Source organism: Vipera ursinii, assembly GCF_947247035.1.
Source record: "Vipera ursinii genome assembly, chromosome: 9".
NCBI lineage: Eukaryota > Metazoa > Chordata > Lepidosauria > Squamata > Viperidae > Vipera > Vipera ursinii.
Window position 1 is genome coordinate 25,438,459 of NC_139523.1, and position 18,476 is coordinate 25,456,934.

The 18,476-nt window shown below is 57.9% G+C and overlaps 2 protein-coding genes across 2 annotated transcripts; both read left to right on the plus strand.

Annotated features, from left to right (window-relative positions):
- Positions 1-1,565: 1,565 nt before the first annotated feature.
- WDR87 (WD repeat domain 87) lies at positions 1,566-12,941 on the plus strand. The gene is made up of 7 exons (XM_083368969.1): positions 1,566-1,807; positions 2,162-2,329; positions 3,064-4,967; positions 6,216-7,017; positions 7,714-7,925; positions 8,495-8,832; positions 9,210-12,941. The coding sequence occupies exons 1-7, from the start codon at positions 1,655-1,657 to the stop codon at positions 12,923-12,925; spliced, it is 7,293 nt and encodes a 2,430-aa protein (XP_083225095.1). The 5' UTR covers positions 1,566-1,654; the 3' UTR covers positions 12,926-12,941.
- Positions 12,942-13,144: 203 nt separating this feature from the next.
- Positions 13,145-18,153, plus strand: MAP3K10 (mitogen-activated protein kinase kinase kinase 10; the record flags this gene model as incomplete). The annotated part of the gene is given in 8 exon segments (XM_083369252.1): positions 13,145-13,198; positions 13,490-13,568; positions 14,042-14,164; positions 14,505-14,640; positions 14,793-14,797; positions 14,800-14,904; positions 15,817-16,104; positions 16,527-18,153. Coding segments are annotated over 8 exon segments (1,062 nt in total). The 3' UTR covers positions 16,799-18,153.
- Positions 18,154-18,476: the final 323 nt, after the last annotated feature.

The following is an 18,476-nucleotide window of genomic DNA, read 5'->3' on the forward strand; positions in this document are numbered from 1 at the left end:
GGTCCGCTCGGAGCTGGGCGGCGGCGGCTGGAAGGAGAGACGGCGCGGGCTGCGGCTCTGCTCTCCGGCCGACGGCGAGGGTCGCCTCTGTGGTCGCCGCCCCGCTGCAGCACCTCCCCGCCCCGCTGTGCCCGGCGGCGGCTGTGCCCAAGCGGTTGCCTGGCGAGAGAAAGAAGCGGCGTCCGGTTGTCGCTGGAGGAGCCCGGTTGGACGGGACGGTCTCCCCTCTGGGCTCCACGCGGCCGCCGGAGGGAGGGCGGCTGTCCTTCCCGGCCTCGGGTGGCTCCCTCTGGGGCGCTGCCGGCCGTCACTCTCCTTTGGGCGGCTTAGAGCGGAGCTTCTCTTTATTTCCCATCCGTGGCGGATGATATTTTTGTCAAAATTACAAACAATAAAAATAATGCTTATGTTTTTCCAGAGGTTTCTGCCCTTGAGAAACTGATCTCGCCCTTAGCCCAGGCTGCCCCACGTGGATCCCGCGCTTGGAGGCTGCCCCTGCGGACACTTCTGGCTCGGGAGCCCTTTGCAGAAGAGCAAGGAAGGCTGGGCCCCCGCCCCCCCATCGGCCTTGGCCATCGGGAGGTGCTCTTCTGTGCTCCAGATAAAAGGGCCACCCGGTCCGGGCCCACCTTTCTGTAACCTGGCCCTTGTTTCCTGGGAGAAACCGGCAGGCTCTCAGCCTGTGCAAATGTTGCATTCTTGACCTGTAGGATTAAAACATCTCCAAACGTCTCTGTTCATTTTTCACTCCTTTTGGGGTATAAAGATTTGGACCAATTACCATAATGGTGTCCCTAACATAACATCCCATTAAATGGAGAGTCTTTGATTTTGCAACATGGCACAGAAAAGGTCCACCTGAGCTGAAAAGGGACACCACCATTATTATTTATAATCATCAAGGTGTAATAAGGCTAACCAACTTCACAGTGGCTCTGGGTGGCCTAGTCGCCTCTTTCTGCCCCCCCCCCCGCCCATCAGGAGGTGTCCCACCCCAGCCTCCCTCTTTCCACAGGGCCTCTTTGCCCATTGGTCAGAATGCTGCGATGTCATAAAGCCCTCTTGGGATTCTCCTGAGATTCCAAGGCTCCAGGCAAGTAATTCCTGGTCTTTGGGCCTTCCCTTCCATCCCGTCCCCCCTCCTTCATCCAGATGCCTCCCATCAGGACTCACCTGGGCAGTGCCCACCAGCCACCACCACGGGTGCCGGCCCCCTCCTGCCAAAGGCCTATTTCCCTCCAAGCCAAGGCTGCAGCAGCTGGCAGCACCCTGCAACCGTGGGGGAGCTTAGCTTTTTTTTTAAAAAAAGAAATCTCTAACCAGGATGGTGGTCCCTGGAGGGGAGACCCTCCGTAAATCTCAGGGCTGAAAGGGGAGATTGGGACACTGAGAAAAAGCTTCTGAAAAGGAGGAGGATGGCTGCCACTGTTTTGTCAACCCCCCCCCCCAAATCAAGCAGTTTATGTCACCCCCAGCAGGGGTGCCCACCTCCAGAGGCCCTTCTGAGCTTGTTCCGCTTTTCCGGTGGCTGGCTGGGATCAAGCCATTTTCATGTGGCTTGTTTGCTTCAGGACCTAGTAGCTGTTATGGTTTATAGCCAAGCCATTATGGCCTCTTCCACAAAAAATAGTGGAGCTCTATGATAAATGAGCCAATGCCCACCCTCCTCTCTGGCCAGATCCGTGTTTTCCAGCCTGCTACCAGGGGAGCTGCCAGCAGGGACAGGATGCTGAAAGTCCCGGTCAGTGTGGTGCCTCAATGGAAGGAGCTCCAGAAGCAACTCAGGAGGAGGCTGGAGCTACAAAAGGTGACAGTCCCGAAACCACTCTGGGAATCTTCTTGGCCCAGAACGGGAGGGGGCCGTGGGGCAGGGTGGGGGACTGGGACACGGTGTGGGGATCAAGGCCAGGATCTCAATGAATCAGGTTTCTTGGAAAAGGAGAATGGGGACAGCATCCTGAGAAGGGGATTGTTTGACCCTCAAGCGATGGGGAGGCTGCCTCTGGCCTTGCTGTTCCTGGACAGCATGCAGTGTGCCAGCAGCCAGCAGCATTTTCTAGCCCCCCCCTCTTTGCCAGCCCCCCTGCCCCTCGCTCAGTGCTGCCCCCCCCCGACCTCTCCAGCCCCTGTGTGAGTCCTGCCTCTCCTCCCTCTTGGCCAGGCCTTGCCGGAAGGGGCCGAGGGGACCCCCTTTCTCCTGAGCGACAGGCCCAGCATTGTCTTCCGGGAGAGCTGCTTCCCCAGCTACATGCCCCTCTTCTGCTACTACGCAACTGAGCAGGGGAACTTCTTTGCCTCCTTCACCTGGAGGAGGGCCAAGCGGAGCAAGGTGAGTGCGAGTGACCCCGCTCGGGAAAGAGGTTGCCCTGAGGGGGTCCAGAGGTTCTACTGCTAAGGCTGCCTGCAGGCCAAGGCTACCAGCCTTCGGATCTCTGCTTGATCAGAGCAGGCCACTTCAATGGGCTCTTGCTAGCCTTCCTCTCCCTATCTGCACCCGGAACTTTCCCGGCCTGGCACTGTAAAGGGCTGCTGGAGCCTGGGCCTCCTCAGTTGTGCCTGACCTGCTTTAAAGGAGGACCTGGCTGGTTTCCCTCCCCTCACACCATGCCTGAGGCCTCTCTGGTCCTATGTTCTCTAAGCTGGCTTAAGCCACCCTGAGCCATTTGCCCTTTGTGCCCCACTCCTGGTGGTCAAACGAATCAGCAAGTCATCCTCCTTGTGCCCAAGATGCACAGATTGCAGTGGCATCCTCTTTCACAGTTAGACAAGATCCTGATCTCCCAGACCCCTTTTCTCCCTCTGAGCAAAGACGCCCTGGCGGCCCAGTTCTTGTTCTCCCAGCCTCCTGCTCTGGCCCCTCTGCAGGCCGGGCTGAGGAGGGTGGGCCTTTACACTCTGCCCGTCCAGCCTCTCCCTTTGCTGTAGGAGTCCAAGCTGCGCTGGGTTGAAGGGCTTGACAGGGCAGGTGAGCAGAAACCTCGAATGGAAGAAAGTGTGCGCCCAACCTCCCTGTTTCCTGAACAGCCACTTTGGCTGACTCTAACCCTTCCTCTTTCCTGGCAGGTGCGTGTCTGGAGTTATAACATGAAGGACGAGACTTCAGTGACTGAGAAAATGTATACCTTAGATGAGCATCCAGGGGTCCTCACCATCACCTATGTCCCCCACGTGCACCTCCTTGTGGCCTACTGTGATGACATCCACTTTCGCTTCTTTGGGGACCATACTCGGGACTTCAAGCTGCTCTCCAAGATGTCTTCCCCCTATTCAGTCACCAGCCTGTGCTACAGTCCTGAAACGTGTGAACTGATTTCTGGTGCCATTGGAGTGCTGGCATTTTGGACCTTTTTGATGTTGGAGGTTCCCTCTATGAGTGTCACGCAGGAAGTATATGTTGCAACTGGTGAGTTTGTGCACTTTCTCAGGGTGGAGCAGGAGCGGAGGATGCTGGTGGCCCTTTGCGAGAACATTATTCGGGTGTATGACTACCAAACCAAAGCCCAGATCTGCACCTTCCAGATGAGCCAAGGTGTCTCCCTCACTTGCTGTGCTGCTTATTGGCCCCAGAACTTCCTCTATACAGGAGACCTGGCTGGGGAGGTCAAGGTGTGGAACTTTGATACAAGGACCCACATCAACCAGTTCAAGGCCCACCAGAGTGCCATTAGCAACATAATTATCCGGATCTCTGTGCACAGCTTCATGACTGCCTCCTTGGACGGAATGCTAAAGGAGTGGAACCTGATGACTTGTGAGCTTCTCCGACGGGTGGACATTGGTGAGGAAGTCTTCCAGGTACAGTTCCTCAATGAGCAGACTTTCTTCCTCCGCACCCAGTACACCTTCTCCATCCGTACAGTCAACAATTTCTACCAGCTCTTCAACAGAAGCAAATCGATCCTCAAGAGGTTGGTGCGTGTACAGTGTGGACCAGACAAGGCCCGCATCCTGGCTGCCACTGAAGATGGGATCATCCGATTCTTATCCCCTGTGACAGGTGAAATGTTGTTTGTTACCTGGCCCTTCCAGCTGCTAGAAAAAGCTCTGGACTATGTTTATGACCCAGATCGGGAGGAACTCTTGGTGACAATGGGCACAAGTGACATCTATGTGTTGGATACCACCAAGAACCCTTGCCCAATCAAGTACATTTTGCGTACCACAGACAGCGTGGACGACAAGGTTCTGTGCTTGGCCTACAGCCGTCTGGACCTGAACGGCCGAACCACCAGCTTCATCTTCAGTGGGTTCAAGAGTGGCAAAGTGCGCTCCATCACTCAGCAGCTCTATCGAATGGGCGGTCGCAAACTGCACGATGGCAATGTGGTGGCCCTCAGCAGCCTCTCAAGCTCAGGGTACCTGTCGTACCATTCAAGGGAAGCCTCCTTCCTCTGCTCCTACGGACTCGATGAATACATCATCCTCTCGGAAGTGATTTTGAAGAAGAACAGCCTCCTGGAGGTTCTCCCTCTGGTTGTCATTCCCAGCATCAACTGCAGGATCAACATTCTCCTGCTCATCCCTGGCTACATCTGTGCCTTGACAGAGCAGAACCGAGTCCGGCTGTGGCGCCAGGCAGCCTTGGTTCCTGGCGAGAACAACCCCTTCTGGAAGGAGACGGCAGCCATGCATTCAAGCACCATCACCTCTTTCGACTACTGCCACACCCTGAGCATATTGGTGACCGGCGGCTCGGATGGCTCCGTGCGCATTTGGGACATCCTGGGAAAAATGTTGGTGGAGTTTGACACCACCCTCAAATTCAGCCGTGTCTGCTTTGCCAACCCACGGGGGGACTTGGTGGTCGGCTGTAACACGGATATCTACTTCATCTCATGTGTTATGTACCTGCCAAGGAAGCATCTCACCCGGCTGTTGACCCACCGTGTAATGGATGATGTTGTTGAATACCCACTGCCCTTCCTCCCCTGCTTCCTTCTTACCTTCGATATAGTTTTTGTGCCCAAGTAAGTGGTTTCATTCATTGTGTTTTGGTGGGATGGCTAAATCTCTCTCTCCCTCTCTCTCTTTCTCCCTCCCTCCCTCCCTCCCTCCCTCCCTCTCTCCCTCTCTCCATCCCTCTCTCTCTCTCCCCCCCCTCTCCCTCCCTCCCTCCCTCCCTCCCTCCTCTCTCTCTCTCTCTCTCTCTCTCTCTCTCCCTCCCTCCCTCCCTCTCTCCCTCTCTCTATCCCTCCCTCCCTCTCTCTCCCCCCCTCTCTCTCCCCCCCTCTCTCTCTCCCCCCCTCTCTCTCCCCCCCTCCCTCTCTCATGTAACTGCAGCTTGTTGGCTTAACAGGTGTTGGGATTTGAATTTTCTGGTGTTTTATGATTTTTTTTCTGGAGAACAGCTGCCTTTGCACATTCCAGATATTTGCAGGTTTCTGTTTTTTCTGCTTTTTGTAGTGCTTTGTTTAACCATTACTGTACCCTTTGGAGAGTGGATGCAAACCTGCTCATTGGCCAAAGGTTTTCCCCACATCTACCACATGCAATTGGTGTGACTCTTCGGGGGCCTGGCTTTTTCACTCATCCATGCTTCAAATGGTCAGCTTGGTTGGACTGTAAGCTCACATCCGTCTGAGGTCTGATTTACGTAGATGATTGCTCCAAAGAGGCACAGTGGGACGGCGCCCCCCTTTTCCTTGTGGGTGTCCTCATTTGATGCGGCTGTGGTGCTTTGGAAGAGTCGGGGCAGAAAGACTGAGCCGGTCGGTCTCCCTGGCAAGGGACGGCTCTTTTGGCTGCCATCCTTCCCCGCCATACCGAGTATCCACCCACAGTCGCCCAGTTTCCTCTTCTCTGCCAGTAGACCGTGAGGGGAAGGAGCAGATGGACCGTGGGGGTGCTTGTGGGTGGCCCAGACGCTGTTACTGCTTGAGGACCGTTTTGAAGAAGAGGAGCTGGTGGAGAGGGAAACTGGGAAGTTTGTGGGCACCGGATCCTTTGAGGATGGATGAAAAAGTGAGGCTTTTCCATTAAAGATGGGGGCATTGAGCACTGTTGGGGAACCAAGCTGGGAGATGGCATGGCCACCATTTCCAGTCTGATGCCCATATTTGGGCTACAAATTCTGGGAGTTATAGTCTAACCTACCTATGGGGCAGCAAGTGGGTGTCTGCTGGTGAACTTCTTGAGAGGTCAGGCATGACGTGCTGAGTGGTTAGAAAAAAGAGGTAGCTTCTACTTCTCATGCACCATTGTCCTTCCTTGTTCAGGTACCTCCAGGTAGGCAAGCAGGCCAAGAGGTTTGAGCGGATGGAGCCCCTCACCAACCACAAGGAGGTGGCAATTGAGAAGAATGTGGCCAGGGTGGTGGAGTTCATTGGCAGGGATGCAAGCGTCTTTCCTGGCCCCGATTTCTATGGGCTGCCTCCGCCACCCCCCAAGGAGACCCTGCCAGAGTTTGCGGTGGAATACCAGCTCATTTCTCAGCCCACTCTCAGGCCTTCTCTGGAGAAGAAACTCACTTCCTCACCGCCTTACCGTGGCCTCCCGCGGATGGTGGAGCACGTCCCCTTGCTCCAGACCATTCGGTTCCAGGAGGGGCACTCCTGGCCGATGGCACCCGACGGCTATGTCCCCAACTCAATCATCCGGGCTCGGCTCTTCCCCAAAGGGACTCCTCCCGATCTCTGGTGCCCCTTGCTGTCAAGCCGGGACCCCCTGCCCAAGAGGAAGCTAGTCAAGATCCAGATGCCAGAGTGGGACACATCCGAGGTGGTGGAGAAGGCGCGGAAGAGAAAGGCTCAGAAAATGAAGCAGACGCCTTCGGGCACGAGGGGCCAACGGGACCTGCTGGCAGAGATCATGACCAAGCCTTGGCTGAGGCACAAGCCCAGCGACACCAGCCTGCCCTCCGTCGTGAAGGCCATCCTCAACCTCATGGACAATGTCCCCTACTCCACCTACCTGCTCTGCACCTCTGCGCTGGTGCAGCTTTCCGAGTCTTACACACTGCCCTCCTCCATACAGGAAGTAGCCTTTGAGCGCCTCATCCAAGACACCACACACAAGGAGGTCAGGGCAGGCAGGACTGGGGACAGTTAAGGCACCTTTGGGGGGGGGTCCTTGGCCAGCACTGTCCACTTCCTCCTTGGAATGACAGGGAGGAGAGGTAGGAGAATGACAGTTGGATGTTCACTAGGTGAGATGGAGGAAGAGGAGGAGGAGGAGGAGGAGGAGGAGGAGGAGGAGGAGGAGGAGGCGGCAGTTCTTCCTCTCCCCCCCCAGCCCAGGATGGACGCACAGCCAGAGCCAAGTGACAACACTGGGGACTCACTGAGCAGGAAAAGGCAGGAGGTCTCCACCTCCCAGGGAGAAGCAGCTGCTTTTCAGGAGCTGCAGGGCTAGTACCTATCTAGCAGGTTGGACAGGAACATCCAGGGGTGACGATGGGGTATCCAACTTTTCTCTCCTGCCCTTCAGGGGTTCAAGGCAGAGGGAAGAGCAGCTGGCTCAGGGGGCCAGGAGGCTTTGGGCTCGGCATCTCAGGAGGCCTTGAGAGCTGCTCTGAGGCATTTCCAGAGTCTGAAACTCCTGCCTTCAACCACACCTGCTTAGTCTTTGACCAGCATTGTTATTTAGCCAGTACTGCTGCAAATGAATAACCAACTGGGTTACTGACGGGGCACCAATCCTTGTAGAGGTTGGCCTGAGCCAGATCCAGGTCTAGCTCAGACCATCCTGGTTCAGCTCAGGCATCTCGTTTCCCAGGTGAGGATGCGGCTAGCGGCCTGGGAGGCCTTGGGGAAGATGGACCTCCTGGGCGAACAAGAGGTGGTAGCCCTGGCTCGGGCCCTGCTGGACGAGAACAGGAACATGCGGGACCTGGCCCGTTCCTTGCTTGACTCAGTGGCCGGCATCACTGACAAGTTTGTCCTGAAACAGGAAATGCAGCGGCTGGCAGCAATGAGCCTGGAAGACCTGTGAGTCCTTCCCTGCCTGGATGGGGGCAATAGACGTGTCCCGCTCTTGGTCTTCTGTCTCTGGCCGCGGGAGGTCCTGGAAGGGTCTCTTGCCCAACCTTGCAGTGGGCGATTAATCTGTGCATCTGACTCCCTTCAGATGGCCATTAATCTGGGTAGTTGGATCCCTTCCTGGCCCTGAGGACCCACTGGGGCAGTCCCCAATTCCAGCTGTCTCCCCTCCCCCTCTATTTCCACTCTGGCTTCCAAGCATCCCAGAGTCTTCTGGGTGTCCCCTATGAGAAACAGACAGGAGTTGGGCTGATCTGTCAGGGCAGTCGTATCCTTTTGTGTGGTTTTACCTACCAAGATAGGCCGTGGGCCTGTCTAAGGGGCTAAAAGATGCCCCCCATCCTGAGGCCCTGGGGGCTGGTTTCCTCTCCACTTAGGGCAGGTCCAAAAGAGCTGCCAAAGGCCTTTGGGGACCAGGTTTTCCTCAAGGAACCGAACGATGCTCGTCTTCCTGTGGAGCAGGAAGGTTTCCAGGGTGGGAAGGACCCTCCTTCACACAGGTCTCTCTGCCTTTCCAGGACGGTGCTGAGTCAGAAAGAAAGAGGTGCTTTTCCTCGCAGGGTGAGAGCTGCCGGCATCGTGGCTGAGTCGAAGGATGAAGCCGTCTATGCCTTGACGGAGGGCACCGAGAGGCTGATGACCTGTGTGGAGAATCAGCTGACAGCCAATCTCTTCCTCATGTCTGAGTGCCCCCCGCCAGAGGCGCAGCTCATGGGGTACCCTCCCCCTTCCCGGCGCAGACGCATGTCTGGAAAAGTGGCTGAGGAGTACGGAGAGCCAGAGGGACCAGAAGCAGGCCGGGTCCGGTGGCTGGGGCTCTTTGGCCGCTCTGGTAGGAAAGAGCCCGAGGCTCGAGGTAATACAATCTTGTGCCTTTGTGGCAATGTGGCTTCCTTGCAGCCCCCCCCCATGTCTTCCTGGGGGGACTTGTGGCCTCTAAGGCCAGCGGTCTGTGGCTACGCTCCAACAATGTCCGAAGGCTGTGGAGGCACCCCAGAGATTCTTGTAGGCTCAGTGCCTGGATCCTGAGGGGGAGGCCATCTTGACTCCCGACCATACAGAACCCTTTGCTCTGATGGGGGACAATTCCCACTGCTCCAGAAAAGGAAATTCATCTTCACACAGATCCTGGAAACCAGTGGGGGAGGGGGTTGTCTACTTCTGAGGTGTCCGCTTTGCTTGTTTGCCCCCTCCCTCCCTCCTTTCATCTTGTCTCTCCCATTGCCCCCACAGCTACCACTGAGGAAGCCAGGCAGAGCTCCCCCAGGAAGCTGCCCCGCATCCAGCAGGCCCGAGGGAAGGGGGCTGCCATCACGCTGACCCCTGAAGCCCCAGAGAGCAGCAGCAGCAGCCCCAGCCAGCGCACCACCAGCACCAGCGGCTCCCCTACCGTGAGCAGCGGCAGCTCTGCCTCGCGGGAGCTGCGGGCCGCCAAGAAGGCGCAGCGTGAAAAGGAGAAGCTATGGCAGCCCAAGGTCCCGGCCACCTCTTCCCAACATGTCCGCAGGCTCAGGAAGCAGCGCAAGCAGGCCCAGCCTGTCCTCCTGCAGCGCCGAGACACCCGCACGCAGCTGTACACAGAGATGCTGAAGAGCATGAAGGTCCGGAAGGAACAATCGGCACCAGTGGTGGCAGTGCCTCCAGCAAAACCCAAGGCTGGCAGCAGCCTGATGCAGGCCAAGCCCAGCCCCATGGAGCCACCCACGCTGCCCCTGGTGCCCCCGGTGCCCCCTGCCAAAGGCAACCTTATCGATCCTAAGCAGCAGTATGCGACTGACAAATCCAACTGGCGCAACGACCTCTACAAACTGATGATGCTGCGCATCGCCCCCTCGGTCGAGGGGCGCACTGCAGGGGAGGACTTCCTGGCCTCTGCCCGAATTGCCCTTGCTGGCCAGAACCTCTCCTGGGAGCTCTTGACCAACCTCAGCCAGGCCCTCCTCAGCTCCCAGGAAAAGCTGACCACAGAGACACCCGCCTGGAAAAAATACATGGACGACTTCATCAAGCTTTCACTGAAGGAGTCGTGGCTCCAGTCTTCGGCGGAGAGCTTGGAAACCATCTTGGCCGTGAGGACGGCCGGAGACGTCTCCAGTAGCTCAGAGACAGATGAGCTCAGCCAGGATGAGGCAGAGAAGGGACTGGGGGAGGAAGCGGAGGAGAGAGACAGGGGGGCAGAGAAGAAGAGGCTCCGGGAGCATGCAGCTAAAGAGGGCAAGCTATTCGAAGTGGCCTCTGAAAAAGAGGCGAGGCGGACTGCTAAGTTGTCCAAGAAGTGGGCTGCCAAAATGGAAGAGTTTGCCAAAAGGAGGCAGGAATCGGTGGCCAAGGCCAGAGAGCAAGAGCTTGCTCGGAGCAAGGAGCAGTTGCCTGCCAGGAGAAAAGAGCGGGAACGCCCCCTGGAGAAAGAGCGGGAACGCCCCCTGGAGAAAGAGCAGGAACACCCCCTGGAGAAGGAGCGGGAACGCCCCCTGGAGAAGGAGCAGAAGCCCTCCAGAGGCAGAGCACGAGCAGCAGAACCTCAGAGGCTGAAGGAAAGGGAGGCTGCTGAAAGGAGAGGAAAAGACGTGACCGTGTACAAGGCCGGACGGCCTGCAGGCGAAGAGGAGGAGGCAGAGGAAGTGGCGGAAGCAGAAAGAAGCCTGGAGGAGCTGCCCAGTGTGGAGGAGCTGCAGAAGAAGCCCCTCCTGACGGACTCTGAGAGGATCCTGGCCCAGCTGTCAGAGGACACGCTGACTGAAATGAGGACAGAAGGCCAGGCCAGAATGAGAGACGAACTGAAGGCCAGAGCTTTGCAGGAAGCCCTAGAAGAGGTGAAGGAGAGAGCTCTGGAGGAAGCCCGCCAGATAGCCCTGGCTGAGGCCAGAGACCGGACATTGCTTGATGCCCGAAAGAAGGCCCTGGTGGAAGCTTGGGAGAAGGTGCTGGAGGAAACTCATCAGAAAGCAGTGGAGGAGGTGATGGAGAGGGCACTGGAGGAGGCGGAAAAGATCGTCCAGTCTGAGGGACTGGAGGGGAACCTGGCAGAGGAAAGGCTCCAGGAACTGGTGCTGGTAATAGCCGAGGAACTGGCCAAGGAAAGGGCCATGGAATTGGCCATGTTGGCCAAAATAGAAATAGATGAGGCCAAAGTTCTGGAGCTAGCTGAAGAAGAGGCTATACAGATAGATGAAGTGAGACTTCTGGAGCTGGCTGAAGCCAGGGCCCGGGAACTGGCCGAGACCAGGGCCCAGGATCTGGCCGAAACTGCCATGCTGGAGATGCCAGAGGAAAGACTCCTGGAGTTGGTTGAGGTAAGAGCCCAGCTGCTGGCCCAGGTGAAGTTGATGGAGAAGCAGCTGGAGCAGGAAGAAGAGGAGTGGGCTGAGAAAAGGGCCCTCTTCTTTGACAAAGAGAAGATGGGGTCCCCGGAGGCCCTGAATGACAAGAGTATCGGGCTCCTCTCTGAAGACGAAAGAGAAGCCTTAGTGACCCTGTGGGAGATGGACCAGGCTCCGGAACCGGAGGCTGAGCTGACTGACCAGGCCCAGCTGCTTCTGGAAGTCCTGACTCAGCCAGAGAAGCTGCACAGGAGGGATTCCACCACCTTCCGGAACCTCTTCCGTGTGGTATCCCTGGTCGGGGTCCCCTCAACGGCACACCTGCAGGAGATGGTTGACGCTCTGCTCCAGAAAGCCGAGGACCTGTTAAAGGAAGCTGAGCAGAGGCAGGAGTCCTCGTCAGAAGAACAGGTGTCTGTCCTCGGATGTCTCAGGGAGGCAGTGGAGGCCCACAAGCCCTGGAACACCAGCCCCAAGCAATATGGTGCCAGGATGAAGAGGCTTTTTAAGTCTGTCCTGGCTGTGCTGCAGGCCAGGAACCTGAAGAGGCGGCTGACCAACAACGTCTGGCTGCAGGCTTGGCAGCGGAAGGCGGAGAAGGCCTGGACCCAGGAGGAGGGCCCACAGGTGCGCCAGGAGGAGTGGCGGGAGCAGCGCCGGGAGGAGGACCGGAGGGCCTGGCTGAGGAAGAAGCTCAGGCAGGCCCTTGGGAAGCTTCAGGCCGATCAGGAAAGGGCTCAGCAGGAAAGACTGGAGCAGCAGCGCAGGGAGAGGTGCCTCAAGTTCAGATCACAGCCCATCGTGCTGGGCTTCCCAGCGCGGGCAGAGGAGAAGAAGGGCAGGGCAGAAGAGTGGGGGCAGAGGGAGGGGGGAGAGGGGGAGGGCCCAGAGGGGGCCAGGGTGGCGGACACGAGGAAGTCATCCCTGAGAAAGGAGAAGGCAGCAAGGGACCATGGGAAGCTGACGTGGTCCATGGGCCAACAGTGGGAGAAGGCCTGGCATGCCTTTCTGCAGACCGAGGAGGAGTTGAGCCCATCCCTGGCGGTCCCCCAGCCCAGGGGGTACCGCCTGCCCAAAGACTCTCTGTACAAGACGACCAAGCCCACCAGGCGCCTCCATCGGAAGATGCTCAGGCGGGGGGCCCGGCAGCACATCTTCCGCCTGGACGAGGCCAAGGGGGTAGACTGGGAGACCTTCATGGGACTGTACCTGTCCATTGCATCCATGAAGGAGAAGGGAGCGGAGCCTGCCGTGTGGCAGGAGCAGGCAGCCAAGCTGCTTGACCTCTACGGCATGAGCAACTCGCTGGTCCGGGCCATGATCCAGCAGCTCTTGGTGGGTGGCCATCGCCAGCGCAAGTACATCCCCAGCAGCCGCCTGAGACTGAAAAGGGCACAAGCCAACCTGGGCCAGAGGATCCTCTATGAGATGATTGTTCACTCCACCCGGCTTCGGCCCCCACAGCCGACCTTCCACCACGTCATCCCACTCAGCTACCAAAACAATGTGCAGCCCTTCAAGATGCAAGGCATCACCCATTTTGGTCCCCTCTACCTCAAGTGGAAGACCTTCTCCAAGGGGAAGCTGCCGAAGATGAGCCTCTATGTGTATTCACATCCCTCTTCATAGCTTTCCGCAACCTTCGTTCCCATGGACCGGCTCTGTTTTGCTTTTTTCTTGTTTAAAGAATAGCCTCGGAGTGTTGTGAGTTTTTTTTGTGGTGGGGGGGAGAGAGCAATTTATGCAAACTGTAGAATAAATTAGTTATTCAAGCCATCTGGTTCATTGTTTTAAGTTCACTTGATTATTTATTTACATATTAGTCCCCTGCACCAAGCAGAGAGAAGAATGAGTGGGGCTTTTGTGCAATTAGTATATACTATAACATATACACTGAAGCACGTACAGAGATCTCCTTGGACTGGATATTCACAGGGATGGTGAATATGAAATAAAGCCACTTTTGCTGCTTGGCAGAAAGACTAGGACAGGTGTAGGCAAAATAAGTGTAGCACATTGAGCACAAAGGGAGATATTTTCATTATTATGTTTGTGACATCGCACACCAGCAGACAGGAAAGGGGGTGGGGGAGGAGACAGGGGCTGTGGGAGGGGGCAGGGAGGGAGCGCAGGCAAGCGAGTGCAGCAGCCGGGCGCGCAATCCTGGCCGCTTCACCCTTTTCTCCCGGGCAGGATGCCTGGGACGGCTGGCGGAAGCGGAGGTCCGAAGGCTGGGCCGCCGATGCGGGGGCAGCTGCGGAGGTAGCTCCCGGTAAACCAAGGGAGGAGACGTAGGTTGCAGGCCCGGGGCCGCGCCTGAGGGCGCCCAGTCTGTGCATAGAGCGCACCGCGGTGGCTGGAGGGTGGTGGCCAGTATAGGGCGCCAGAGCCAGCGGCGGTCGAGTGGCGCGGAACCCCCGCAAGAGCTAGCTGGCCAGGTGGGCGGTGGGCGGGCCGATGAGCAGTTGAGGCCGGCGCGAGGCAGCCCTCTCCCCGGGTAGCTGCCGCCTGGCCGGCCCGGGTTCCCCCTCCCCGTTTTGTCGGGCGAGGGGAACGTGGAGGGAGCATCCCGGATAGATCAGCAGCAGTCCCGGAACCGAGAAGGTCCCACTCCCCGCCGGCAGTCCTGGGAACCACATCAGCCTCCCTTCGTGTGAGGCCGGAGTCGCCAGCGCCTCCGCACCGAACGGGAGGTGGGCAGGAAGCGCCAGGCGGCGGCTGTGGGCTAAGTCGCTTCTCTTTCAGCTCGCCTGGGCTTTGAGCACAAGATCACGGTACAAATCCCCCAGCCTCGACCGGCAGAAAAGGCCGTGGGCCCCAGCACCCCAGGAAGCCCCAGCCTCATCCCACGTCTGCGTGCCCTTCTCCGTGAGTCACAGCCACGGCCTGATCTGGTCCGGGAGAGGCCACCACTGCAGACACCTGCCTGTCGGGAGGAGCAAATGTTTCCGAGGGGCAGGTGGGATAGATCCAGGGAGGCAGCCGCCTCAGGGCCTGCTAGTTATGCTGGCATGCTGCAAAGTTGGCCTGGCCGCTTTGGGGAATGGTGGTTCCATTAATCAAAAGATCCCTCCAGTTCAGCCGATCCCCTGAGGACTCGGTAGAGCCGGGTCTCCCTGAAGCCCCTGAGAGAAGGTGATTGGAGCTGGTTCCAGGAGGGGCAGAGGACCACCACTCAGAAGCTGCTTTGCCTTCCCTGGCTTTGCAGTGATCCCCTTGGACGGAAAGCAGACCTGGGGCCGAAGCAGCTTGGCCAAGAAGGAGGAACTGGTGGGATCCAAGAAGAAAGGGCCGACATGGGGCCGAGCTCCACGATCCACAAACAGACTCGGTGGGGAGGAGAGGTATGGGGCCAGGTGGCTCCCCAGAGGGCACCCAGAAGCCTGGCCGGAAGGGAATTCCAGGCTGGAGAGGCTGGACTTGGGCGGTGGCAGACTGAAGCTGCCATGACAGGGTGTCCCGTGTGGTAGAGCCTGTGCTTTCCTCACCTGCACAGGCTGAAGTCCTGGCCCAAGACAATAAACAGTGGTCATCCAGCACACCCAACCTGGGCAAATCCCCCAAGCACGTGCCCCTGGCAGTGGGCTTTGCCAGCCTCATGGAAATGAGTAGGCTGCTTACGTGTTCCCTTCCTACCCCAAGAGTTGGGCTGGAGGACCTGGCAGGGCAGAGCCAGCTTCTATGCCCCTTTCTCTGGCCCTGAGGTGTGGTTCTCTGGGCATAAACAGAATGCCTCGGAACAATGGACATCTTGCTGCCCATAATAAGGCTTGGTTTAGTTGTCATGGATTTGGTTTTGCACCTGTGAGTTTAACTGACCTGGCTCAGTGGGTTAGGATGCTGAGCTTGTTGATCAGAAGGTCGGCAGTTTGGCGGGTCGAATCCCGAGTGCCGCGTAGCAGAGTGAGCGCCTGTTACTCGTCCCAGCTTCGTCCTAGCACTTCGAAAGCACGTAAAAAAAAATGCAAGTAGAAAAATAGGGACCACTCCGGTGGGAAGGTAACAGCGTTCCGTGCGCCTTTGGCATCTAGTCATGCTGGCCAAATGACCACGGAGACGTCCTCAGACAAGCGCTGGCTCTTCGGCTTTGAAACGGAGATGAGCACCGGCCCCTAGAGTCGGAAACAACTAGCACGCATGTGCGGGGGAACCTTTACCTTTGCTTACAAGCATCCCTGTTGGACTGTCCAAGAATGGAACTCCCAGTAGGGCTGATCGGTGATTGATGCTTCCACTGTGGATGAACCTTGGCAATGGAAATCTCAGTGGAGGCTGGAATGAGTAGGGGCTCCTTGATGTGCTTCCTTCCCCATATCTCAGCTTTATGTGGGCAGGGTGGGGGAGAGGATGGGGGTATCTAGAGCCCACAGAAGCAACAGCAAAGGGGGCGCTGCTGCCTGGGGTGCTGTGCCAGTCTGCTTCCTTTTCCTTTGCCCCCCCCCCTCAGAAGAGCTTGCAGAGAAGGACAGTAGTCCCCCCACTCCAGCCAAAACTAGCCACTTTCGCCCCTGGGAATCCAGCTGCTGCCGTCCGCTGCCAAGGGACCCAAGTGGGCTTCAGCCCTGGGAGTTGTGACCGTCACTGCTGCAGTGAGCTTGTCCTGCTGGGCTGTGTGTCAATTTTGGCTTCCATCATGCTGGGCATGAAGCTGGTCAAACTGACAGGCAATGGGCTGAGGCTGCTCCCATCTTCCGGGCTACCCAGCAATGTCACCCTCCTATCCCTCTTTGACTGCAACTCCGCCAAGTCGCTTCTGCCCTCTGACGTGGAAGACGCCACCCTGGATGAACAGCCCTCACTCCCAGAAAGTCCGCCTCACTTCCCCAGCAGAGCCACTCACCCCCACCCATATAAGCATCACACAGTCCCTCAACCAAGTGCACCACCAGACACCCTCCGAAGGAACCCCCCAGCAGGGTTCCGGCCGTCCAGGTGGGCATCAGCGGCAGGCAGGGTGCAGGCAAAGCAGTGCAAGGGGGCGATGAATCCAAGGCCTGGAGGGGCTTCCCAACTCCACCTGAGCTCCCAGAGGTCTTCCTGACCTGTCCCGCCTCTGTGAAGAGGGTGGGGCCCCTCTTGGGTGGGGATGAAGGGCTATTGGCAGTTCAGATGCTAAAAATGAACGCCCCAGCTGCTTTCAGGCAAATAATTGGGTAGGGGGTAGGGGGTGGGGATCGACATCCACACAAAGCTCTGATCCTTTCTGCCATCTTGGTTTTTCTCCCTCCAGGCTGCCAGGAAGCCCTGCCTTTTCCAGCTTCACCAGATCCTCACTCACTCACCACTGCCCAAGCCCCCAGCCAGGCCACAGAGCAGCCCGGTCCAAGCGCCAGTGCAGTGCGGCCTCCACAGATGCTGGACTTTGCACCCTGGCATCGACCAGCCTCAGGCCGACCTCGCCTTGACCCCTGGAAGCTCATCTCCCGGGGCCAGATCCCAAGGGCAGCCCTCTCCCCAGGAAGTCTCGGGTCCCGCCGGACCCTTCTGGATGTGGATGGGTAGCCTCAAACCTGGTGCAGCCGTGTTTGTGCAACCTGGAGGCAGTGCGACCAAGGCCAAGGCGAGGAACCCGCCCCACAGAGAACATCCTAGGACCACCCCGCCCGGTTTCACGGGGGAACGAGAGAGTCTAGGGAAGAGGCGGGGCTTCGTGGGGCCGACAGTGCTTTCACTAGGAGATCCTGCTGCTTCTTGCAGTGGTGGTGGGGGGAGCGGCCGGAGGGCCTGAGATGAAGCGGGCAGTTCGGCGGTTATTCCCCCCCGCTTGGCCAAGGGGCTCAGTTGGGTTTGTTGCTGGCATATCTTTCGCCTGCCTGTGTAGCAGCAGCCCTGCCCAAGCTCCTCGATACCCTCTCTGGGTTGGCGGTCGAGTTCCCCAGACTTATGGTTCTGGGGGACTTTAACCTGCCATCCCTGGGAGGTTCGTCGGGGTTGGCTCAGGAGTTTATGGCCTCCATGACGGCCATGGACCTGACCCAGGTAATTCAGGGCCCGACTCATGGGGGGGTCACACACTCAATCTTATTTTTCTATCTGGACGGTGGCTTGATGATCTGGGAGGGGGATCTCCAGCTATTACACCCCTGTCATGGACCAATCATCACCTCCTGCGGCTGGCCTTCTGTTTCACCCCCCTCCATCGCGGGGTTATGGAACCGACCAGGTGGTTCCGTCCCAGGCGCCTAATGGACCCTGAACAGTTCCAGGAGGCGCTTGGATCTGTGCCTGCCATCTACGCTCACAGCCCGGTCGATGCCTTAGTGGAAGCCTGGAAAAGGGTGGCCACGGAGGCACTCGACCGCGTTTTTCCCATGCGGCCCCTGACCCGGCGCAGATCCTGGCGGGCACCATGGTTCTCCGTGGAGCGCCGGGAGATGAAGCGTCGGAGACGGAGCCTAGATAGCTGTTGGAGGTCCAGCCGGTCTGAGTCTGATCGATTGCGGTTAAGAACCTTTACGAGGTCTTATCTCGCAGCGATGGAGGCAGCGAAGTCCAATTACTTCACTGCCCTCATCGCGTCTGCAGATAATCGTCCGGCCACCCTGTTTGGGGTGACTCTCTCCCTCCTGAATCAGGAGGTGAGGGAGGAGCCCCTGCAGGGTCATGCCGAGGAATTTAGTCAATATTTGGCGGATAAAATCACTCGGATTCGGGCCGGTCTGGACTCCGACTGGGTGGAGTCTGACAATGGGGAATCGAGCAGTCTTGGGAACATTACTTGGGAAGAATTTGATCCTGTGACTCCAGAAGAAGTGGACAGGATCATGGGGAGGCTGAGTTCCACCACGTGTTTATTGGACCCATGCCCCTCCTGGCTGGTTTATGCAGCACGGGAGGGGACACGAGGCTGGCTCCAGGCAGTAATAACTGCTTCTTTGAGAGAGGGTAGCTTCCCTGCTACCTTGAAGGAGGCAGTGGTGAGGCCCCTCCTCAAGAAGCCTGCCCTGGACTCGGCCATTTTGAATAACTATCGTCTGGTTTCCAACCTTCGCTTTTTAGCGAAGGTTGTTGTGGTGGCACATCGGCTTCCTCTGTTCCTGGAGGAAGCGGATTATCTGGACCCCTACCAATCAGGCTTTAGGCCCGGGTACAGCACGGAGACAGCATTGGTCGCACTGGTGAATGATCTCTGGCGGGCTCGGGACATGGGTTGCTCCTCTGTCCTAGTCCTATTAGATCT